At 37.8% G+C, this 26,292-nt stretch overlaps 1 protein-coding gene across 27 annotated transcripts in view; it reads right to left on the bottom strand.

Annotated features, from left to right (window-relative positions):
- Window positions 1–26,292, bottom strand: part of EPB41L2 (erythrocyte membrane protein band 4.1 like 2) — a 227,733-nt gene that overhangs the window by 52,052 nt on the left and 149,389 nt on the right. For all 27 annotated transcript variants that reach the window (XM_060190456.1, XM_060190454.1, XM_060190461.1 and 24 more), the window contains 5 exons: window positions 22,367–22,442; window positions 14,504–14,722; window positions 12,611–12,698; window positions 6,496–6,648; window positions 5,996–6,093 (listed from right to left, as the gene is read on the bottom strand). In XM_060190456.1, the coding sequence (XP_060046439.1) occupies window positions 5,996–6,093; window positions 6,496–6,648; window positions 12,611–12,698; window positions 14,504–14,722; window positions 22,367–22,442 (634 nt within the window). The remainder of the gene's footprint in view (window positions 1–5,995; window positions 6,094–6,495; window positions 6,649–12,610; window positions 12,699–14,503; window positions 14,723–22,366; window positions 22,443–26,292) is intronic.

Here is a 26,292-nt window from a genome sequence, read left to right as displayed (position 1 = left end):
TCAATCTTCTGCATCCCATAAAGACCTAGGTCCATACTCCCAGAGGGTTAAAGAATAGGAAAGCTATCAGGGGATGGGATGGGATACAGAGTTCTGGTGGTGGGAATTGTGTGGAGTTGTACCACTCTTATCCCTAGTCAGTGTTTCCTTTTAATAAATAAAAAATTTAAAAAGAAAAAAAAATTTCAAACACTGTTCATTAAATTGTTCTCAAATTAAGAAAGAAAACAAATAAAAAAACCTTACAACCAGGATAGCTGCTACCACAAATGATGAGAAATACGAGAGTGTATATATAGAGAGAAATGCTTAAATATTTGATTTTCTTCTTCAAAATTAATTGAACCCACAAAGAGAATCAGAAAAAAATTTATGCTTCAGAAAATAGTATCAGCTTATTTTATATAACTTATGAATCTAGGTTCTATGTGTAGCAGGTACTCAATATATTCAAGCTAGACCATTACATTTGATGAGAGGACTAGAACTAAGAATAAGGAATTTTTTAAATCATGTCTACATATCCACATTTGCAGAGTTTTATTTCTTATTATTACACAATCATAGCATATAAAAGTTTTTGCAATGTCAGCATGTCAAGGATTGAGGTTCAAGCCCCTGCTCCCCACCTGCAGAGGGGATGTCTCAAGAGTGGTGAAGCAGGTCTGCAGATATCTATCTCTCCCTCTGTATGCCCCCCCTCAACTAATAAGGAAGAGGGAAAAAAATTAAAAGAAAGAAAACAATTTAAAAAAAAAAGTTTTTCATTCTCATGTCAGGAACTCAATGAATGTTATAACATAAATTCTGTAACTTGTGACAAATTACAATGTGTCAAGTATTGAATATTTTGTTCCTAGTAAAATAAAATATCAAAAATTATGTTGCTACAAATACTCATTTATGATATGAAGTTGTTTGATTCATTTGTTAGTTTTATTTTTTTCTCCCAATATGAAAGCAGCCTTTCATCTATGTAGGTCACCAAATATCTAAGTCTGGGTGAGAAGAATACTATACAATCTTAAGTTGTTAGTATAACTTTTCTTTAAGATAACAGTCAGATAGAATTTCTATTTTAAAGCATGTAAGAGTAATTATCCAACTAAACACTTTATGAGACAGCATAATGGTTATGCAAACAGACTCCCATGACTGAGGTTCTGAGGTCCCAGGTTCAATCCCCCACACCACCATAAGCCAGAGCTGAGCAGTGTTCTGGTGAAAAATAAATAAATAAATAAAATATAACTTACAAATATATAAATCCATGAAACACACACAAAATATTTAAAAACAGATACACATTGTAAAATAGATGCAAAATAAAGTCATTAACTAGCAATTTTTAATCTGTTTTAAATTGAACTAAAATATGCTCTTGCCCATCTGGCATCAGTAATTACATACAGAAAGTATTAGCAGACAGATTAATTTTCTGATGACAAAAAAATCCTTAAGTAATTAAGCTGCCATTAAGTTGAAACAAATGTCCAAACAACCTCAAATAGGGCTGCACACAGACATTAATTTCTCCTAGAAGAACTGTTTTGGGGACTTAAATCAGTAGCAATATAAAAGAATTTTCTAATAAAATGTAAAACAAACTGGTCAACACCATCCCTTCAAAATCACATAATTATCTCCTTTTGATCTTGTTTCTTGTCGTGCACTATCAGGCCCTATTTTCCTAAAAGTCACATGAAAAGCACTACAAAGGTATCTCTCATTTTACTTGTGGGAATTTAAAACCTATAATAAGGAATTATCATCATGAATTCTTATTAATCTTAAGCAAGATGATGTAAGTAATAATGCATCACAAAGCATTTCACCATTATATATTTTACTACTTAAGAGATATATATTGGCAGCATGCAGAGGACTAGGCTTGCAAGCAGGAGGTCCTAGGTTCTTTTACCAGCATCACCTATGCCAGATTAGTGGCACGGTGTTCTAGTTCTCTCTCATAAATAATCTTTTAAAAGAGAATTCTATGTTTTAAGTTAATAAAAATTCTCCTATGGATATCCAAATGTAATTGTTTAATCTATGAAAAACATAGTAAAACTTTAAGAAAAATATAGCTACTTAAGTACATCACAAGTTTAACGGGAGCCTTCGGTTTCTACAGAGTGCTCTCTGAAGTAGCTCATGCCACTACTAATTCCATAAGCTACTATCTGTATGTTTTTTAAATTCTCTATGCTTCAGTTTCTTCATGTATAAAGTGAAGATAATAGCCTCCCTTAGATTATCTGTAAAGATTTTTTTCCCCAAAAAACCAGGTTATTGCTGGCAGTAGGCCGGCCTGCCTGCCTGCCTGCCTGCCTGCCTTCCTTCCTTCCTTCCTTCCTTCCTCCCTCCCTCCCTTCCTTCGCCACCATAGTTATTGCTGGGATTCAGTGTCAGCACTATTAATCCATGGCTCCAAGTAGCCATTTTTTCCCTTTTTTCTTTCAACTTTATTTGACTGAGAGAAATTGAGAGGGAGGAGGAGATAAAGAGGGAGATTGACAGATCGACACCTGCCGATCTGCTTCACTGCTCATGAAGTATCCTCCCTGTGGGGGGGGGGGTGTGCTCGAACCTGGATCCTTGTGCATAGTGAGTGATATGTGTGCTTAATTGAGTGTGCCACCCTATCCCCTCTTTTTTTTTTTTTTAAACAGAGGAATAGAGAGAGAGTCAGACCTTCAGCACTGCTCCACAGATCAAGAGGCTCCTCTGTCCAGGATTCTTTAGCATGACAATGTGTATACTCTATCAGGTAGGTTGAAAGGATTAATATAACTGATCCACATATATCATGAAAGGATTCTACCAAGTACTCAAGCAAGGCTATCAGATTATTATGGCTTGCTTTGCTACTATTTGCCTATAGAAGCAGCAATCTATAAAACATTTTTAAAATTTTTTTTCTTTTTATTTATTTTCCCTTTTGTTGCCCCTTTGTTGTTATTGTAGTTATTATTGTTGTAGTTATTGATGTCATCATTGTTAGATAGGACAGAGAGAAATGGAGAGAGGAGGGGAAAACAGAGAGGGGGAGAGAAAGATAGACACCTGCAGACCTGTTTCCCACCTGTGAAGCGACACCCCTGCAGGTGGGGAGCCAGGGGCTCGAACCGGGATCATTAAGCCGGTCCTTGCGCTTTGCGACATGTGTGCTTAACCCACTGTGCTATCGCTCAACTACCTTTTTTTATTTTTAAGGCTTCAATTTTAAAACCATTTTAATTTTCTAAAATTACTTACATCATCTATAATAAATTAAAACTGAACAAAATCCACTGACTTAGTTCAAAGCATTCTGCAGAAAAATTATGATTTGTTTGTTCTTTGATATGTGTTTGATATTTGTAAGCAAAGCTAAACACGCTTTGAAGTCCTGAAATAATTTTGGTAACCATTATCTCAAAATGCAGGAAGAAACTGGTCTACTTTTAAATGTGAGCTTCTAGACATGTTAGCAGAAGTATTTGATGGACACGAGGCTTTGCAGGGCTAACATCATCTCAGAAATAGCTTTTTCCAGCTGTGACTATGGACTAAACTCAGTCTAAGGGAGAGACTCAGAGGTTATACAGGATCCAGTGCTAAATAGGAATAGAGATGGGCCCCAGGTTAGATCTTTGTGGTAAGCAGTTAATTTGTATTTATATATTTTCTTCAAGTTTGTGAGCAACTCTCTGCCCTAATCCTGCTTCCTAGTTCTACTGTCAATTCTGACATCATTTTCCCAGAGAATATTTCTAGTCCACCACCATGTTAGTTATCAAGCTCAAACAGAGACTAGTAAAACACAGTCCCTAAGAACATAGTTAAAATAGACTTCCTAGCTGCCTTCCACTCCAAGGTTCCTACTTTCATCTGCTCTATTCCTAGTTCATGATTTCTGTTCATTAAACATTTTGTGCTCCTTCCCATAGTACTGCCTTCCAGCCACCAACTACCATGATTCCATCCTGACTTCCCCAGGCAAATGATCTCACCAATGCTTCCTGGAACCTCACCTTTCCAGGGCACTACCCCACTGGGAAAAGATAGATACAGGCCAGGGGGGTGGGGTATGGATCAACATGCCAATACCTATGTCCAGTGGAGAAGCAATTACATAAGCCAGAACTCCCAATTCTACACCCCCAAAAGAATTTTGGTCTGTGCTCTCAAAGGGGTAAACAACAAGGGAAGTAAACCAAAGGGCACTGTACCCCCAATTCCACTAGGACCCAAAGTGTTTATCATCAGGAATCTTATTTTATATCATCAATGAAAGGGAAGTGAATCTGGAAAATACCAAAGGAAATCAGGTATGGTTTCACCTATCTGAGAAGAGGTAAAAAGAAAAAGACACGAAGAAGGAGAAGGAGAAAGAGAAGGAGGAGGAGGAGGAGGAGGAGGAGGAGGAGGAGAAGAGAGACACTTGGAAGTAATAGTAGAAGTATGGGTTGACCTAGAAAGGAAATGAAGGCAGGACTGTTGAAAAGAATGGAGGAAAAGGGGCCAGGCAGTAGCTCACAGGGTTAAGTGCACATAGTATGAAGCGCAAGGATCCAGGTTCAGGGCCCTGGCTCCCCACCTGCAGGGGAAATTGCTTCACAAGTGGTGAAGCAGGTCTGCAGTGTCTATCTTTCTCTCCCCCCTCCTCTATCTTCCCTTCCTCTCCCAATTTCTCTGTGTTCTATCCAACAAAGAAAATAAAATAAAAGAGGAAAAAAATGGCCTCCAGGAGCAGTGGATTCATAGTACAGAAGCCATTAAGAAAAACTAAAAGAAACCTAAGATGAGAGCTAGTGGGGAAAAAAAGAAAGGTAGAAGGGCTGAAAGAGTCTGGTGGTAGGGAAAACAGAGCACTTAAAGCCAGAAGGCAGGTCAGCTCTTAGTGATGATAAGGCGTAAGTCCTAGAGATAACCCTAGAGGCAAGAAAGAAAGGAAGGAAAAAAGGAAAAAATACATATAGTGCCAGGTGGTGGCACACCTGGTTAAACGCACACATAATAGTGTGCAAGGACCCAGATTCAAGCCTCTGTCCCAACCTGCAGGGGGGAAGCTTCACGAGTGGTAAAGAATGACTGCAGGTGTGTCTCTGTCTCTTTCCCTATCTCCCCCTTCCCTCTCAATTCTTCTGTCTCTATCCAATAAAAAAATATTATATATATATACATATATATGTATATACATATATGCATAGATATAGATAGTTGTAGAAATCCACCAATATCAGTGGCCTTTAGGAGAACTACTGCAGTTTCCAATGAAGGGATGGGACACAGAACTCTGGTGGTGGGGACTGTATGAAATTATACCCTTATTATCTTACGATTTTGTAAATCACTAATAAAATGTCTGATTTCTTGGAAACACTGAAGATCTCACTGATAGTCAACATAAAGTATGTGTATCAGCACTTAGCCAGTTAGGCCATTCTATTACAGCCAATAAGTAATTAACTATATCAGGATTGATAAATGTATCAATACTTGGCAGAGCAGGTTACAGAAATATAGAGACTGGGACACACAACTGATCTAGGATAGCAGACTGACTGGCTGATGTGCAAGGCAGGGCAGACAGTTCAGGAAATTAAATCACTCTTGACAAAGTAACAAAAGGTTTCAGACTGGTTTGGGAGAGAAGTTAAGCAGGGAGGAAGCCATTAAGAAAAACTGAAAGAAACCTAAGATGAGAGATAATGAAAAAAAAAAAAAAAAAAAAAGATAGGTAGAAGGGCTGAAAGAACCTGGGGTGGCGGGGAGCACTTACAGCCCAAAGACAGATCAGTTCTTAGTGATGAGAAGGAACAGCCTAGCCAACAGAAATCAGCGATCATGGGGACCAGACTGCACAAAGAAGATTTGATGCTGAGACAAGTGAAAAATAAAAAAAAACACCATGGAACAAGGTGTTGCTGCATTTGTCACACTCTTCAATATCACTTAGTAATCTGCAGAGGGTTCCAATAGCCAAGCCAAACTATTTTCTTAAAATTACCTGTAGAAAGTATGATGTTCCACACACACTTTCCATAGCCTTTTCGCTGCCCTATGGCTTGGCAGTTTGAATCCAATGGTGCTCTCAAACTGATCCAGCTAGAATAAATGTATGAGATAAATTAACATATTTCCTTAAGAGATGATCAGAAGCAACTGGGAAAATGTAGGTTCCGGTGTTTCTATAGTTATCCTTATTGCAAAGTGCTTTACTATTCCTTTATCTACTATAATCGTATAATATGAATATTTCAGACTTGCAACAGCTATTTCTGTGGAGAGTATCAACTACTAACATAAACTGTTTTTTTTTACTGTCCACTAACTAACTCATTTTACCACTTTCCTATTTATCTGTTTGACCATTTTTTCATGGAAGAATAAATAACAGTTCACCTTCTTAAAATTCAGTAGGAAAGAATTCAATTAGCTCACTGCTGTAAATGAGAGTAAATGATGAGGGTAGATTAGTTATGCCAAGGGTTTCATGGCATTACTTACCTCTGCTGGTCTCACTTTAATATAAAAGTTGCTACGCTTATAGGAAATCTTTAAGATTTTCGGCCAAGCAAAACGGTTGATTCTCAGTCTGTCTTTGTAAATGAGCAGCCCATTAGCACAGACACCCAGCTTGATATCCACACCTTCTGAGTCCTGCCAAGAATAAGTCATTTGAACATGGTTAGAGATATGAAAACTATATAAATCAAGAAGCTAATTATCCCTCTTGAGCCAAGACCAGGAATTCCAATTTAATAGGTTGGTATTTAAATTTCAGTGACAGCACCACAAGTTAACAGAAATAGTAGGACACATGTCACATCCTGAATCTATTCATCTTTAGGAATCATAGTTGATATACTCAAGAGGGATGGCAACACTAATAAGACACAGTCATCCTTCAGAAGGTAAAACTCATAGGCTCCACTGTAAGATTTAAAGGCAAGGAAAAGAAAAAGAACCTGACCTAGCAAATCCCAAAGATACATGCTTTCCTGGAAGGCATTCCAGTCCTAGTTGTCAGCATGCTGACTTTCTCAATGGTGCACTTAATCATTTCATTTTTGGTACATTTACCTAAAATGGGTTAGATTAACTAATGGTTGTTAAAATCATGTCTTTATTCTGTAAAATATTAATCCCTTACAGAAAGTTTTCCTTCTAAATGTAAATCCCACTTAAATCCTAGAACTCATTCACACAGTTTTTCAATAAGGTGCTAACCTCCAGCTCTCATTATAGTATCTCTTGGGCTAATCATTCCAAAGGACTTGCACTTACCAATATTGCTTTCTATCTACAGCAATCTAATGTGGAAAACATGGTAAACAGGGTGGGGGTAGACAGTATAATGGTTATGCAAAGTGACTTTGAGAATGCCTGAGGCTCTGAAATCCCAGGTTCAATTCCCTGAACCACCATAAATCAGAGCGAATCAGTGCTCTGGTTAAAAAAAAAAAAAATAGAAGAAGAAAAAGAAAAAAGAGAGAGAAAGAAAGAAAGAAACATGGTAATCTACAAAAATTAAAAATCTGAGAAATCTTTAAAAATGAAACAAACTTATAGACAAAATTGAAAAACTGTTTTCTCACTTAACAAATAGTATTAAAAATCCAAAATCTGCAAAATATACAAATTATTATTATCTTTTAAGAGAAGAATTAGGTCTCATTCAGGGTATATAAAATTAAAGAATATTATTCAGATATATATTTTTAGAAATCTTTAGTACAGAATAAATTCTTACAAAAATTGTTAAATACTACTTAGACATCAATAGAAATATAGTATTTCTACTGCCTTGTTATTGAGAACAATTCAACACAAATTCCTTTTTAAGTAGTAATAAGGTGGCAAGGCAGTGGTTCACCCAGTAGAACACACAAGTTACAATGCACAAGGACCTGTGTTCAAGCCCCCAGTTTCCACCCACAGAGAGCAGTGGGGAAGTGCTGCAGATATCTCTCCTTCTGTCTCCCTTTCGTGATGAAAGGAAGAAAGAAAGAAAGAAAGAAAGAAAGAAAGAAAGAAAGAAAGAAAGGAAGGAAGAAAGGAAGGAAAGGAAGAAAGAAGAAAGGAAGGAAGGAAGGAATATATATATATATGCAGTACCAAGTAATTAATGCCAACTTTTTTCTCTCCATGTGGTATTTAAACTGTTCCTATTTAGAAACAAACTTGGGAGTCGAGCAATAATGCAGCGGGTTAAGCATACATGGTGCAAAGCGCAAGGACCAGCATAAGGATCCCGGTTCAAGCCCCAGCTCCCCACCTGCAGGGGAGTCACTTCACAAGCAGTGAATCAGGCCTGCAGGTATCTTTCTCTCCCCCTTTCTATCTTCCCCATCTCTCTCAATTTCTCTGTCCTATTCAACAACAACAACAACAATAATAGTAACAACACCACCAATAAACAACAAGGGCAACAAAAGGGGGGGGGGTGGCCTCCAGAAGCAGTGGATTTGTAGTGTAGGTACCGAGCCCCAGCAATACCCATGAAGGCAAAATAAATAAATAAATAAAAAGGAAATAAAATTAGGGGTGGGTGGTGGTGCACCTGGTTGAATGCACATATTACCATGTATAAGGACCTAGGTTTTAGTCCCAGGTCCCCACTTACAGGGGGAAAGTTTTCTGAGTGGTGAAGCATGGCTGCAGGTATGTCTCTATGTCTCTCTCTCTCTCCCCTCCCCCCACTTAATTTCTCTTAAAATAATAAAAATACCTTTAAAAATCCTAATTAAAAAAAAATATTTTAAAAGATTACATTGGATCTCCTGAGCAGATTTAAAATGTTAATCCACAGGGTTAAAGCTACCATATCCTGGCAGCTACAACTCTTTCTAGGAACAGAAAGAAAAGCTGGAGTGAATCAGGTACAGGTGCCCAAGCAACTTGGCACCAGATACAAATGGTGTTTGCCAAATACATCATTAGTCAGGGTTACAGGAGCAGCTGGAAGACTGACCAAGATAGCAAGTTCTCATCACAAGTAAGGAGGCAGTCCTCTTGGAAACACTGAACAAAATCTCTAGTCTGAAGTAATCTTCAGACAGTTCACTGAAGACATTTTATCTCACTAAAAATAACTTGTTAATTTTCTGAATTTGTTCATTTTCAGTTGCTCCCATAGTGTCTTAAAATTGTGTGTGTTTGGTGGTCTAGGAGTGGCACAGTGGATAAAGTCATAGATTCTCAAGCATGAGTTCAATCCTTGGCAGCACATGTACCAGAGTGATGCCTGGTTCTTTCTATCTCTATGCCTATCTCTCTCATTAATAAATAAAATCTTTTACAAAGTGTTTGTGTGGGAGTTGGTGGTAGTGCAGTGGGTTAAGCACAGGTGGCACCAAGTGCAAAGACCAGCATAAGGATCCTGATTCAAGCCCCCAGCTCCCCACCTTCAGGGGAGTCACTTCACAAGTGGTGAAGCAGGTCTGCAAGTGTCTATCTTTCTCTCCCCTTCTCTTCCCCTCCTCTCTCCATTTCTCTCTGTCCTAACAATGACATCAATAACAACAACAATAATAACTACAATAAAACAACAAGGGCAACAAAAGGGAATAAATAAATATTTACAAAAAAGTGTGTGTGTGTGTGTGTGTGTGTGTGTGTGTGTGTGTGCAAATAAAACTACAAAGAATAAGACGTGAAAGGATTTCATCCTCCATATCTGACTTCTGCCATCTAGCAATAAAAAAGATATAAGCTGATAAAAAGGAGTACTTTCTTGCTTCCCTCTCTCCCAGGAAGATACCCTATATGGCTATCAAGAAGATCCTTGTCCATTTGTCTTCTCAATGGCTTAGTCTTTGAAAAAGGAGAAAGGAAAGAAGTTAGGGAGCTTAGGGTATTTAGTACCCAGAAGACCCTCTTGTCTGGTCAGATCAGGTTCGCTATGTCTCTGGTAATGACAGTTTGTCTCATGACAGCCCACTCCACACAGATCTCTCCTGAGCTCTGGCAAGCCCTCTTTGCCTTCACCCCTTCAGATGCAAAGAGGCTGAGTGAGCTATAAGCTCAGCAATATTACATCATTTATGTGCTTTCCTTCTATCTTTGTCAAGAATCTTTTTATTAAACACCCTGCAACTTGTTCTAATATGAATATGTCTTAAGGGCCCTTATGATAATAAAGTAAAACTTTAAAATATTTAAAAATTATTAATATTGTGAAAATATGAAATCATTAAACTTCAAACTACAGGCAGATTTGTTTTAATGACTAAATATACTCTTAATGAACTCTAGAGGTCTGCTTATTAAGTACTGGATTTATTAGAGGAGAAACAGGATGAACAAATGTTTACTATTTTGAGTTCTTCTTTAATTGGTGTCTACCCTAATCACAAAGCAAGAATTATAATCATACTTACAGTAATGCTGGCAGGTTTTTTTTGTCTCTCTCAATTCTCTTAAGATACCACTTCAAAAGACAAGATGTTTTTAACTTGAAGTATTACCATTTAAGAATGGACTCTTAGTGATTGACAAAGTAGCACATGCAAGGTGTACACATGTCAAGAATATCAAGGTTTAGCAAATAAAAAGGCTCAAGAAGGTCATTTGGGAGCTAAGCCTGTATTCTCTCCTCCCTCCTTTCCTATTTCTCTTTCTTGGCTGACTTAGAGTTACAGAGAAGTGAACTGAAAAAATACTCTCAAGTGTTATAAAGATCTGATTTATCTCCTAGGTGAATTTATCAAAAAATATACGGCAAACAGAACTGCTTTAAAAAAAAAAAGAAGAAGAAAGAAAAGAAAAACAATACATGGTTGTAGCCAAGAAATTTCCTATACTGTCTCACGTAGCTGAAAAATAAAGAGAGGGGCCAAGCAGTTGCACACAGAATGCAAGCTTTACTACGTCTGAGGATCCAGGTTCAAGCCCTGAGTCCCCATCTGCAGGGGGGAAGCTTCACAAGTATTGAAGCAGTGCTGCAGGTGTCTGTCTTTCTTTCTTCCTCCACTCCCTCTCTATTTGTTTTTATCAGGAAGGAAAGAAAAAAGAAATAATGCCTTCCAAAAGTGGCATAGTCACTGTGCAGAAATCAAGAACCAGAAACAATTCTGGTGGCAAATAAAAACAGAAAATGAATAAAAACAGTAAAAATTTTGAGTAAGATGGTATACACAAAAATACTCTTAAAGGTGAAAGTGCAAAAAACAAAAAAAGTTGAAAGTGAATAGAACCTAGCAGGTAAAAATTATGCTGCCAAAGGCTATTTACTGACAAAAAAATATGTTTATAATACCAGGTTATAAAATAAACCACAATATACTTGCAGTAAGATCCCACTTTGGAGTGATTGAGAGTTCAGCTGTTCATATTCTTTTAAATGAAAATGAGAAAATATATTAAAATATTGCTAGTAGCCATTTATGTACAAATAAGAGTTCTATGATTTTTATTTTCCTTTGTCTCAATTTTTCTATGATTAAAGAATATTACTTTTATAATAAGGAAGAATAAAGAAGCCAGTCAGGAGTAGACAGCATAATGGTTATGCAAAGAGCTTATGCCTGAGGCTCCAAAGTCCCAGGTTCAATCCTCTGCATCACCATAAGCCAGAGCTGAGTAGTGCTCTGGTAGGAAAATAAAATAAAGAAAGCCACTGAAGAAGAGTGCTTTACAAATATAAAGTAATTAAAATACAAAAGTAAGAATTATCAATCTGATTTCTTGGTTAAGGGAGGCGGTTTTTTTTTTTTTTTGCTCCCCCCCCCCCAAGAATTTTTCCAATCATATATAGGATTCCTAGGTTTTGGGAGGGTCTTTTAACAGCAAGCAACCATAGATGACCCTGATATGCTGAGTTAATTCTGAATACATATTCCAAAACCTAATCTACCTGCTATCTCTTCTCATTCCTTTACAGTCCTTACTACATGATCATTCAGCTACAGCCCTCCAAGCCTAAGCTCCTCCTATCACTTACCCTAAGTATTAAACTCTTTTCCAATCTCTCATGTTATAATTAAGGTGCCAGCCTACTTTAGCTTACAGGAGATGACAAAACAGATTCATTGATAAGGGGTCGACCCGTGGCAAATCCAGTTAAGTGCACTTATAACCACCTATAAGGAGGGATGCAGATCTGCAGGTATCTTTCTCCCCCTCTCTACTTTCTTCTCCCCTCTCAGTTTCTCTACCCTGTCTAATCAGCAGCAGCAGCAACAGCAGCAGGGAAAAGACCAACACCGGAGCTTTATCACAGCTCACATGCTTTTCAGAAAGTAGTCATCTCCAAATTGCCATTCATGTTTACTAAGATTTCTCTCCCCTCCCAAGACAGAAAATTGGGACAGGAGCTGGCATAGAGGAAGCACTAAGCATGGCAAAAGCAGGGACAGAGAAAAAAAAAAATTAGGGTAAAGGCCTAAGAAGATTAATGAGTTTTACACTAAGTATTATAGGAAGTGGTTATTTATTTATAAGAATAGAAAAAGAAAGAAGTATACGGCATGACTATAAATCACATAGTCAATTGAAGAAATATTACAAAACCCCCAGGTGAGAGCAAGGAACATTTTCCCAGAAGCCAACTAGATTATTTTGAAATTGAAGCCTTCACAAAGCTCAGTCAATGCCACTTCCCCCATTATATGTACAATACCTTGGCATGATGCAGGTCAACACCATACATGGAAAGCCTCTTTGCATTTTCTAAGAACTGAGAATCAGCTTGTGCTGGAGATAGGCCCCTAAGAGTCAAAAGAAGCAATGCAATCTTAGATTATTGGTGGGTGTAAAGCAGGTATGACAATAGGGAAGGGGATAAAGAAGGCTAGAGAGTAAAGTGGATGAATTTGCATATAGGGACTCAACCCTTCTAGATTTTTTTTAAAGATCTTTTAACACTGTCCTGTTCATTGCTTAGAAGTGTGCCGTTTCACCCTTACCCTTTGTAGCTTAGAAAGGTGTTCTTACACTCCCCTCCCTCTCCAACCCCAGAACAAAAAGGTCCAGCAATTAAAAAAAAGCACTACATAAAAAACTGAGAATCAAAAAAGTGACTTCATCTTTATAAAATAGAAAAATTATTACTCCTTGGGCCAGAATAGAGCTCACCTTACTGCACATGAGGTCATGAATTCAAGCCCTGGCACCACAAGGAAGCAGCTCCTTGGTGTCTCCTCTTTCAGTTTCTTCCCCAGCCCTCACTTCCCTCCCCACTCTCTCCTTCTAAGAAGTGAGTAAAAATAAATAAATGCAGTAATGTCTTTACAAACAAAAAATTCACTAGAATTGATCAAATAAAGATTAGAAGGGGGGGAGCAGGAGGTGGCTCAACTCATATAGTGTACATGTTACCTTGTTCAAGGACCCAGGTTCTAGTTCCTGGCCACTACATGGGAGCACCTGCATGGTGGGGAAGCTTTCACAAAGGGTAGAGCAGAGTTACTGCCTTATCTGTGAGACATGTGTCTAGCCATTGGGAGTGGTGGAGTTGTACGGGGGTTTGAGCCCCACTGACAACTTTGTAAAGAAAAAAAAGTACTTGTATTTGATTTGATTTTATACCATTGCTAGATAAAACACTTATACCTTATATTCAAACTAAAAGTATTTCCACTCCTATCTATATCTGTAACTAAAGAAACTGTAAATTCCTAGAGAACAGGATTGTATCCAATTAATCTTAACATCTCCAAAGCATTTTAGTATCTGATATTTCAAATTTGAATTATGATATATATATATATATGAATTAGATTAACAAAAATGTATACTCTTAAGTTTACAAAAAATTTTAGTCAAATATTGCATTATTACTTTAGAATCATTGAGTGTTGCCAGTTTAAAAGCATCTAACCTCTGAAAGTATTTTTCAAATCATTTCAAAATTTTATAAAGCAAAAAAAAAACTGTAAGGCATCGATTTACAATATAGAACCAATTATAACTTTGTAGTTGGAATTTTTAAAAGATGATAAAATTTCATATAGCTACTAAGGTTCTCCAAGTATAATATAGCATATAAATAAATTAGTTCTTTGTTAAAATAAAAGATCATCTTCTGCAAGTAAAGAAACCACATGCTTATTTTAGTTCTTACTACTATGTGCATTGCCACCCACATTTCTGATTAAATACTGATGTCTCATTATCTCCCTGGCTTTCTATAAAATATGGTGATTAAAAAACACTAAAAGGCAGCATAATCAGATAACAAATGCTAAATATGTATGTAAGAATTTTTTTTTAATTGTGCTTATATCAAAGGGTAGAATTAATAATAGGAAAAAGGAGATGTCCTTGGGAAAAACATTTTTCCAATACATGAGAACACGTAGTCTCATAAGCAAAGTTCTTTATATTACTGCCAAACACAACTTTTGTTTGTAAGTAGTAAGTACTGAAAGCTTTCTTTGTAAGTGCTAGGTGAAGTCCCAAACGGAATGACTGAATATTCACAAAACAATGCTCAAGTACTCAGCAAGCATTGTACTAGAAGTTACTTAAATCTACCAGGGTCATTCTTGGTCTGGAAATCAAGTCAACACACCTGTGAGTTTTATGCAGCTCTATCACCTTTTCTTCCAGTTCCTTAGTCTGTGTGGGTGAGAACTGGAAGTCACTGAGGTCATTATCGCCATGCTCTTCTGGGTCATAATCTCCAAGTTCAGCCTGCAGTGTGTAAGATCCCAGAAGGGCATGTGTAACAAAAGAGCAGGGCAGGCGACCAGAAGCAATATCCTGCCGGAGCTGAAGGCACAAGAAGTATCTGTGAGAAGCAGAGGGGAAAGAAGTCAGGGGAGAATAATTAGCCAAGATAGCAGCAGACATAAGCCCTGAGTTCTAATGTTCCATTGAAAATACACACACAACCAGAGGTTCATACCTCTGGTTAAAAAAAATAATAATACAATATGTGACCTCTTTGTATCAATAGTAAGAACATCTTTAATAAGCCCATATTGTCCCTGGGATTGTGAATCTTATGGCTTATTAGCCAAAATTGCATTCAGAGGACTAACTAAAAGAAAGAAAAAATTTGAACTGCTGTTCTGGAAATAGTGTATCATCAATATTGTAATAAAGAGTTTTGGGACTGATGGTAAAAATTCTAATCACTTAAAGTTCTTTCATGCTAAAAATTAAAATGCCACTCAAAAGTTGTAAAGACTAATAAAATTTATAAAAATAGCTGCAGGTTGTAACCATCTGGAAGAACAGCTGAGGTCACTCACCCTTAATTATCGTTACCATTTTACACAAATTTCTTCTTCTCCTGTGATGTCTGTAATGGTAATTATGATTCAGTCTCTACTGAGAAGCCCTTTTGTCCCATTTGCCCCACCTAAAGCAACGGGTCAGTTTATAGCAGAAAATTCATGGAATTCAGAGTCAGAGTCAGGTAAAGTTGACTCTCTGTGGCCTTGAACAAGTCAATTTACCTATTAAATATAATCCTCCATTTGTAAAATGGGGAAATTTTTCACCTCCTTTGTAAGGTGAGAAAAAAAATAGATAATATAAATGAAACAAGCAACATGGTACTTGGGAACTAATAACCACAAGTCATGATAGTAACAGTTAAAATCCACGGTTCCAAATGGCTTGCTACAGCTATGAAAGATGTTTTTGTTGTTGTTAATTAAGTAACATGCAGAAGGAGGCTTCCACCCTTCCCCTCCCCCCCCAACACACATCCATCCACTTAATCACTTGCTAATGTTACCACTAATCCCCAGCTAAACAGCAGTGAGTGTCCCTATTCTAGAAAATCTCTTAGGGGTTGCCATTCCTATTGGTAGCTGGCCACTTTCCTTTTGCAGAGTGTAGATTCCAGGTCCTCCTCCTGCACTCCACCTACACATTCAAATAGGTGTGCTGCCCTGTTCTAGAATTGATGTTATCAGAGACCATATGCACATGGTTGTCGTCACTGCCCAATTCATTTATACCCAGATTACCACCCTAAATCTACTGTCACACAGAAATGAATGAACTCTGCTTATCACTATTATAGTCTCACAAACAGCAAAGTATTTGCCACATGGCAAGAGTTAGCTGAGCTAACGTTGTCTCACATGTTTCAAATATAATTCTGAATATTACTCTCTCCTCCTCAAAAACCCTACCGCCCTTCTAAATGTTTACTCAAGCAAGTCGTGGTAAAAATTTCAATCATGACATTTAAGTAATGTCAAATTCTAATATAAGGTAAGCAGGTGGCTAGTTTCAAACTCTACTGCCAAAGCATTCACTTAATCTCCTTAGGCCAAGGCCACCCATTACAGACAGGGAGACAATTCAGGTCTCCTTTAAAAAGAAAACCAAAGCTTTTAATGATTTGTAAATTATAACCACCAAAAGATTATAACCTCAAAAATTATTAAGGAGGAGTCTATGTACTCAGAGGGCACTGGGTCACAAAGTCTCAATTACATACACTGTTCAAAGGCACTGCTATGGTGAGGTTCTGTATCCTACTACCACCAATCATGTTTTATGCTCTAAGTAGCTTACAATGTAAGAAGAAAAGCTACCAATTGTTACTTACTGGCTGAAGCTAGTCTAATCACAACTGAATTTAGTTAGTATTGATGTAACCCTACCCTTAGGTAGGCAAGTAGCAGTAAAAAGTTAAAAACAAAAGATATCTACCTTAGGTAGATAGCGCCATCACTCCTATTTCACCTGTTTCATATGAACATCATATACTTCCTGATCACCTTTGAAAGGGAATGTTTGATAACTAAAATAGCTTAGCAGAAAGCATTGAGCGCACATGGCCAACAAGAGTCAAAATCAGTCTCTAATTCAAATCTTCCAGTCTTCTATAAGTAGACATACTAAAGAGTTTTCCTTACCCATATAAACTTCAAAATACACTAAAGAAACCACATAAATCTTGTACATTGCTGACAGGGATGTAAGTTGGTTCAACCTCTATGGAAAACAGTCTGGAGATTCATCAGACTTCTAGAAATGCACCTATGCACCTACCTTATGACCCAACAATCCTTCTCCTAGGGATTTACTCAGAAAAACAAAAAACATCTATCCAAAAAGACTTATGAAAATGCCAATGTCCATAGCAGCATAGTTTGTAATAGTTGAAACGTGGAAGCAACACAGATGGTAGGGCACCTAAGTAAAAACCCTGTGGTGAGGGGTAGATATGCGGCTTCCTGGGCCAGTGGGGTGTGGGGGTGGGTGGGCAAGATGGGTCACAGTCTTTTGGTGGTGGGAATGGTGTTTATGTACACTCCCAGTAAAGTGTAGTCATATAAATCACTAGTTAATTAATATGAGAGGGGGGAAGTTAATTGTATGTCTCGAAGTTTTTAAAACACACACTGAGTCTTTTTAATATATAGGCTGTGTATTTGATATGCGGACTCTCTCAAAAGCGTAGACCAAGTAGATCAGAAGCAACCAGTGGCACAACTATATACAAGATGCTGGGTACTATACAGCAAACCCTAACAAAAGGACTTTTCAAAGTTAACCCAATTACCAAATAATGTGGTAATATTAACTATCCATTATCTTTTGAACCCTAAGACAGCAGGAACCTCACATCTCCACTACAGAGCCAATATTTACCCCAGTCCTGGAACCTTAGAATAGGGCCCACTTTCCCACATGCCTCTCCCAATCAATATCAAATAATATTGCATCTGCCGATTGCAACCTAATCAACGCAACAATTGCCACCTCAACATGCTTCAGCTCAGACTGTGTCCAGAGACTTCACGTGTGGAATGACAACCCTGAAGCTTCATCACTCGGGTGAGACCCTTCCTTTCATAGTATTCTCTAATTCCATCCCAGGTGGTACACTTTCTAAGAAAGTCGCAAAACCTAGATATAGACCACGTTCTGTGAGAGAGAGCATATGTTCACACATTTACATAAACTAGTGCAAAATATATACCTGAAAGCAGAAGTACACTAGAGTTTGCAGTGAGTACCCCCCTAACACTTCCTCTCCACTATTCCAACCTTTGCGTCCATGATTGCTCAACAATTTGTTTGGCTTTGTATGTTAACTCTCTTTTCAGCCACCAGGTTCCAGATGCCATCAAGATGCTGGCCAGGCTTCCCTGGATTGAAGACCCCACCAATGTGTCCTGGAGCTCCACTTCCCCAGAGACCCACCCTACTAGGGAAAGAGAGAGGCAGACTGGGAGTATGGACCGACCAGTCAACGCCCATGTTCAGCAGGGAAGCAATTACAGAAGCCAGACCTTCTACCTTCTGCAACCCACAATGACCCTGGGTCCATGCTCCCAGAGGGATAGAGAATGGGAAAGCTATCAGGGGAGGGGAGGGGATGGGGTATGGAGATTGGGTGGTGAGAATTGTGTGGAGTTGTACCCTTCCTATCCTATGGTTTTGTTAATTTATCCTTTCTTAAATAAAAAATAAATTAAAAAAAAAAAAAAGAAAAAAGGAAGCAACACAGATGCCTAATGGCAGATGAATGGCTAAGGAAGTGATATAAGTTAAAAATGAGGAGGTTATCTCCTTTGCAAAAACATGGTCAAAACTTGAAGGCACTGTGCTGGAAGTCAAACCAAAAAGAGAAAGACCAATACCAAATAATCTCATTTATAGATGGAACTTAAGAACAAAGATCAATAAGAATAAACATAAGGTGAAACTTGGACTGGGTGTGGCAATATTACACCTAAGCAAAGGGCTGTAGGGATGCCGAGAAAAGGGAAGGATGAAGAAACACCAGGATACTGTGTATGTCTCCTAAACACCAACCAAGGGAACATGAGAGGTTGTGCCTTTGTGTTATAAATTATACTGTGAACCAACGTGTTGGTGACATTTTGCATGTGTTGCTTTAATGCAGAGATTGACACACAACAGTAAGTTTTCGAATACTGCCTTTGTGATGTGTTACACAGAATACACGTATTTGTTCAAATGAATAAAATAAATATATATCATATTTAAAAAATCACCCTATAGATCTACAGATCCACTCTTAGCCAATTTGAGAAAGCTTATAATGGGTATCCAATTTAATGGGAGTAAAATATCAAAGAACTTGTGGATTCAAAGTGTTCTACAGTTATCAAATACTCAATCAGTCTCAGCAGCAGTAAATGTTCTCTTGCTTCCACTAAACTGAATCTTTTATATGCAATTTAAACATTGTTTACATAACTCAATCTCGAGAGCAAAATGAAATCACTGACTCTCAGATGAGAAAACCTAACGTGTGTGTGTGTGTGTGTGTGTGTGTGTGTGTTTCCCTGAAGCATCATGAACAATTCAATTGATTTTCTTTTAAGTAATTTCACATTAATACCCCTAGATCACCTTTGTCACTACTCAGATACATGTGTTTATACAAGAATACCATTCTTAGCATTAAAATAACATTATCTATGCAGCTATCAAGAACAATGAACCCACCTTCTCTGACCCATCTTGGACAGAGCTAGAAGGAATTATGTTAAGTGAACTAAGTCAGAAAGATAAAGATGAGTATGGGATAATCCCACTCATCAACAGAAGTTGAGGAAGAAGATCTGAAAGGGAAACTAAAAGCAGGACCTGACCAAATTGTAAGTAGGGCACCAAAGTAAAAACCCTGTGGTGAGGGGTAGACATGCAGCTTCCTAGGCCAGTGGGGGGTGGGAGTGGGTGGGAGAGATGGGTCACAGTGTTTTGGTGGTGGGAATGGTGTTTATGTACATTCCTAGCAAAATGTAGACATATAAATCAGTAGTTAATATGAGAGGGCAAAAATCAATTGTATGTCTGAAAGTTTTTCAAAACACAAACTGAATCTTTTTAATATATAGGCTGTGTATTTGATATGCGGAATCTCTCAAAAGCCTAGACCAAGTAGATTAGAAGCATCCAATAGCACAGCTATATACAAGATACTGGGTACTGTACAGCAAACCATAACAAAAGGACTTTTCAAAGTTAACCCAATTACCAAATAATGTGATGATAACATTAACTATCAATTGTCTTTTTGAACCCTAAGACAGCAGGAACCTCACATCTCTACTATAGAGCCCCTACTTCCCCCAGTCCTGGAACCCTTGGATAGGGCCCACTTTCCCACATGCCTCTCCCAATCCATATCAAATAATATTGCATCCACCGATCACAACCTAATCAACGCAACGATTGCCACCTCAACATGCTTCACTTCAGACTGTGTCCAGAGACTTCATGTGTGGAATGACAACCCTTCAGCTTCTCGGGTGAGACCTTTCCTTTTATAGTACACTCTAATTTCATCTCAGGTAGTTCACTTTCTAACAAAGTCCCATAACCTAGATATACACCAGTTTCTGTGAGAGAGAGCTTATGTTCACACGTATCCATAAACTACTGCAAAATATATACCTGAAAGCAGAAGTACACTAGAGTTTGCAGTGAGTACCTCCCTAACACTTCCTCTCCACTAGTCCAAGCTTTGGGTCCATGATTGCTCAACAATTTGTTTGGCTTTGTATGTTAACTCTCTTTTCAATCACCAGGTTTCAGATGCCACCAGGATGCTGGCCAGGCTTCCCTGGATTGAAGACCCCACCAATGTGTCCTGGAGCTCAGCTTCCCCAGAGACACACCCTACTAGGGAAAGAGAGAGGCAGACTGGGAGTATGGACTGACCAGTCAACTCCCATGTTCAGTGGGGAAGCAATTATAGAAGCCAGACCTTCTACCTTCTGCAACCCACAATGACCCTGGGTCCATGCTCCCAGAGAGATAGAGAATGGGAAAGCTATCAGGGGAGGGGGTGGGTTATGGAGATTGGGTGGTGGGAATTGTGTGGAGTTGTACCCCTCCTACCCTATGGTTTTGTTAATTAATCCTTTCTTAAATAAAAAAATAATAATAAAAAAATAACATTATCAAACAATTTTTGAAAGTATAGGAACAAATTTGTCAACTATAATGTTTAAATATTCAAATACTCAAATATAAAGAGAAATTAAAGAAAAGTGAGTAAGAGCTCTGGGAGGTGTGGCTACAGAGTAACAAGAAACAGCACACAGTCTCCCCCAAAATAACAAAAATCTAAAACTATCAAACTACAGATAAGACAGCTACAGAAGCACTGCAGCCTCAGCCAACAAGCTGCAGAGGCTACTATGATTCCATGCTGCCCTTGCTGGTTAGATGACCTCACCAATGTGCTGGGAAATTGTGCAGATGCATTCACATCTGCCATGTTTTCCCCTCAGGCTACTAGTTCCCTTGAGAGTTGGGACATTCTGGGAGTGCCTGTTCAGCCATGTTGTGCCCTCAGGGCATTGTCTATATCCCCAAGATATCTGAAGTGCTTTGGTTACTCCTCCCCCCTCCCATTCTCAGGAGAGTTATCATCCTATCCTGGAGTGCTATGGTTACTCCTCCCCCTTCCCATTCTCCTGAAAGCTACTCCTATAAAAACCCTTCGTTTTCAGCACCTTGCTCTCTTGACAGCGCTTCACTCTGGTGTTCAGATGCAGGAAAGGTTACTGCATGAGGCGGCCATTTTCATTACCTCCACATGGCCCAACCTGCTTCTCTAGCACCCAACTCTGAGGTGCCAGCGCAAATAAAGATTTGTGTTTCCTCTTCGCTCCGGACCTCCTCTCTCTCATCTCCCTGGCACATCTGGCTCAACAACACTAATGTGTCTGGAACTTCACCTCTCCAGATTCCTAGCCCACTGTAATGTGTGTACTTAACCAGGTGTACCACTGCCTGACCCCACAAGATTGGCAGAAAGGAAGGAAGGAAGGAAGGAAGGAAGGAAGGAAGGAAGGAAGGAAGGAAGGAAGGAAGGAAGGAAGGAAAGAAGGAAGGAGGGAGGGAGAGAGGGAGAGAGGGAGAGAGGGAGGGAGGGAGGGAGGGAGGGAAGAAGGAAGGAAGGAAGGAAGGAAGGAAGGAAGGAAGGAAGGAAGGAAGGAAGGAAGGAAGGGACGGACTCTGGTCCTTACTCCCACAAGTGGCAAAGAGCAGCAGAAGAAAACCAAAGGGCTCTGAATCCCAATTCCACCAGGACCCAAAGTGTTTATCACCAGGAATCTGTTTTTTGTACCATAAGAGAGAGAGACATCTAGATAGATAGATATAGATAATTATAGATATAAAGTCAACCCATATCTGTGGCCATGGGAGAACTACTGCAGTTTCCAATGAAGGAGGTGAGGACACAGAACTCTGGTGATGGAAACATTATGAAATTATACCCCTGTTATAATTTTGTAAATAAATATTAAATTACTGAAGAAAAAGTGAATATAACTTATCAAGCTGTTGATTTTGGAGTACCCACTCCTAAGAAACCTCTAAAGCTTAATTCATACACATGCTTTAGCTTTATGCTGAAATACATTCTCAGAGTATAGTAATGAATCTGAGCTATAACATTCATTTTGTAAATTACCTGGTGATGTCTTCAGTCAATTGAGAAGGATCAGGAGGGTAAAACTTCACATTAAAGGTGAACAGCCATGGAAGATCTGCAATTATTATGTGCCATGGTTAATTGTCTAACCAGCAAATTGACTGTTTATTTTGACAAAACTTAATGATCAATGCTCAAATAATAGACCAATCCCACTATAAATCTGTTTAGAAATTTTTAAGATTAACTCTACTTTAAAAAGCAAAATTAATAGAAAATATATGAAAAGCTCCTCATAAAAGTATAATGCACATTTGCCAGTACTTCAATAATGTTTTATATGTTGATCTAATATATCTAATATGAAAAAGTTCTAATATAACCTCCATGTAAAATTTCTGAGATAAGTTACTTTAACAATAGGATTGCTAGGGGTCAAATAGTCTCCAACAAAATAGCTTTAGTTTTCTACAGTGTTATGGGGAGAGGGAAACTAATAAAATAGTCACTTTATCTGTTCAGGGAATTATTGATGGGTTATTTGAAAGAGGCACTAAAAAAAAAAAAAAAACAAACCCAAGTAAATGAGAAGATTGTTAAAACATCACAATATCTTAAGATGATTTTAACATTTCCCAGATTTTATAAGGTAGGTGTAACATAGTTTGGTGTATTGTGACAAATAATGAAAATGTCAAACAAGTAAGTCATCAGTAACTTATTAAAGTAAGAATATTATTATGCATTTGTTAACTTAAATTACAACTGAATGTAACAAGCTTTGGAGGGATGATAATACACTTGCACACATATATACTCCCTTCTCTAAGTAAAGGGTAGAAATTATCTTAAAGAGATCAAATAACTACACTGTTTGGCATTTAAATTTATTTTTATTTTTGTTTTCTTTGCTGTTGGATTTTAGTCTTTGAAGTTATTTCTGAAATACAGACTGTAAAGCATTCTGCCAAAATTTTCTCCTATGCGTTTGGTAATTTCTGGTCTAATGCACATCCATGTCTTTGATCCACCCGGAGTTGACTTTTGTGGATGGTGATATGTGGTGAGCCAATTTCATTCATGTGCATGTTTCAACCCAATTTTCCCAACTAGACTGGTTGAAGAAACTCTCCATTTAATGTCTTGGGTCCTGTTGTGTAAAAAAAAAAAAGACTTTTTCATAGGTGGGGGATCTTATTTCTGGGCTTTCAATTCTATTACACTATTCTGTGTCTCTCTTTTGCTTCCAGTATTAGGTAGTTTTGATTACAGAAACTATGTAGTATAGTTTGAGGTCAGTGCCTCCTGTCTTGTTCTCTTTTTTTCAAAATTATTTTGACAATTCTAGGGACTTTCTGGTTCCAGATAATTTTATGTAGTTTTTGTTTTGATCCTTAAAAACAATTGGTGGTATCTTGATAGAGATGGTATTAAATCTGCATATGGCTCCAGGGTGAATGACCATTTTGATTACATTAATTATTCCAATCCAAGAGCATAAAATATCTTTCCATTTCTTTTTTTAAAATTATCTTTATTTATTTATTGGACAGACACAGCCAGAAATTGAGAGGGAAGGGGGTACTAGAGAGGGAGAGAGATAGAGAGACACCTGCAGCACTGCTTTACCACTTGTGAAGCTTTCCCCGTAGGTGGGGTCCGGGGGCTCGAACCTGGGTCCTTGCATATTGTAACATGTGCACTCAAGCAGGTGTGCCACCACCCGGCCCCATATCTTTCCATTTCTTTATTATTTATTTCTTTCAAGAGGGACTCACAAATTTCATTATATAAGTCTTTCACTTGCATTATTAACTTTATTAAAAATTATTTGACTCCTTCTGCTCCTATAGTAAAAGGGATTGGTTTCTGGATGTCTTCTACTAATTTAGTATTTGCATAGAGAAATATCACTGATTTTCTGTAAATTAATTTTTGTAGCCTACCATTTTACTATATTAATCATTAATTTCCAGGAAATTTTTACTAGATTCTTTAGGGTTTTCTTTATCAACAATCATATTACCTGCAAATAGTGACAGTTTAACATCTTCTCTTCCATTATGAATCCCTTTAATTCATTTCTCTTGTTTAACTGCTATGACTAGGACTTCTAATACTATGTTCAGTAATTATGGTGATAATGGGCAACCCTGCTTTGTACCTGACAGGAAAGGTAACACTAGTTTCTCAACATTAAGTATGATGTTCACTAGTAAACTTTCAATTCACCTATATTCTACCATATTCTATTTTCATTGATCCATTCATTCATTTTTTTTGTTTGATTCTTTTTTTTCTTTTTTTTAACCATCAGAACACTGCTCAATTCTTGCTCATGGCATTGCCAAGAAGTAAACCTGGGACCTCAGAGCTTCAGGCGTGAAAGTCTATGCTACTTATACCACCATGCTACCTTCTTGGTGCTATCATAATAATTTTAATTTCACTGTATGAAAATAGTCCCTCTACCTATGGATTGCTTATATTTTATATAATCTTACTGAATATATATAATATAAGCAAGCCTTACAAATAGTTTTTGTATGCTTTATTTATATTTTTAAGTATTTTACACAGGAAACAGATTGCTCAGTCAGTGTAAGTAAAAATGATTATTATCTAACTTTGCTCTCTCTTAACTGGAATAGCCAAAATCATAGTAGAGTCTTAGATAACATAGAACAAGCAGGGCTTAGCTAACATAGAATAAGCAGGAGCAGAGACATAACTCAGCAGTAGGGCACAGAACTGCCAAGCCTGAGCCCCCAAATTTGACCCACCCAAACCTCATATGCCAGAGCTCTGATTTCATTCACTTCTCTCTTGCTCGTAAAAAAAAAATTAAGACAGACTAATGCTCTTGTCAATTTTAAAACCAGTAGAAAAAATGGAGGTAACTACAAGCAAAACTTAATTTCCCTTGTCTACTCTCATGATCAGGACAGTACAGGATTCGATTTCATTAACTAGGCCTCCCAAATTTCAAAAAACTCAAAGTACTTGCTATCGTTAATCTTGTCAGATTCTGTTTCACGAATTAGCTTCCCTAGTTTAAAAAGGTATATATTTAAAAAACAGATAAAAGACCTCACTCTACTTGCTATTATTAATCCTCTTGCCAAGCACAAGGGCAATATTCCTAAAATTATATTAAATATGTACCAAATATTTTAAACAGCAGACCATGATTCATAACCAGAAATCTCAACATCTAAAAGTTAGAAAATCTCCACAATTCTTAAATGAGTGACACAAAAATAATCAAACAAGGGGCCGGGTGGTGGCTCACCTGGTTAAGCGCACATGTTACAGTGTGCAAAGACCTGGGTTCAAGACCCCGGCCCCCACTTGCAGTGGGAAAGCTTTGCAAGCAGTGAAGCAGGGCTGCAGGTGTCTCTCTGTCTCTTTCTCCCTCTCTATCACCCCCTTCTCTCTCGATTTCTAGCTGTCTCTAACCAATAAATAAATAACGATAATAAATGTTTAAAAAAATAAATAATCAAACAAAAACAAAAAGAGAACCATAGGTAACAGCTCATTTAATGGGACATCAATCATGTTTTAGAGGTTATCCTGTTCTCTCCATTGTTTAGGGAATTTGGCAGGTCTACTTTCAGAGAAAATGAAAGATTCAAGTGTCTGTGCCTTCATGAAGTCACACTCTCAGAGCATAAAACAAGTCAAGAAAGGCCAGAAGGTGAAAAAAGAAAAAAGAAAAAAAAAAAAAAGATGAGCACAATGTTTTTTGTTGTTTTTTTTTTTTTTTTTTTTTAGAGCATAATGTTTTGAGTGTATTTAATTTCTTCTTCTTTTTTGGATAGGACAAAGAGAAATTCAGAGGGGAGAGGAAGACAGAGAGGAGGAAAGATAGACACCTTCGGATATCCTGCCCCCATGGGGTGCCGAGATCCTTGTGCAGGTCCTTGCACTTTGTAGTATGTGCACTTAACCCAGTGTGCTAC

The sequence above is a fragment of the Erinaceus europaeus genome, chromosome 4 (genome assembly GCF_950295315.1).
Source record: "Erinaceus europaeus chromosome 4, mEriEur2.1, whole genome shotgun sequence".
NCBI lineage: Eukaryota > Metazoa > Chordata > Mammalia > Eulipotyphla > Erinaceidae > Erinaceus > Erinaceus europaeus.
The sequence above is the reverse complement of the archived record's forward strand: the minus strand, read 5'-3'. Positions and strand labels throughout refer to the sequence as shown.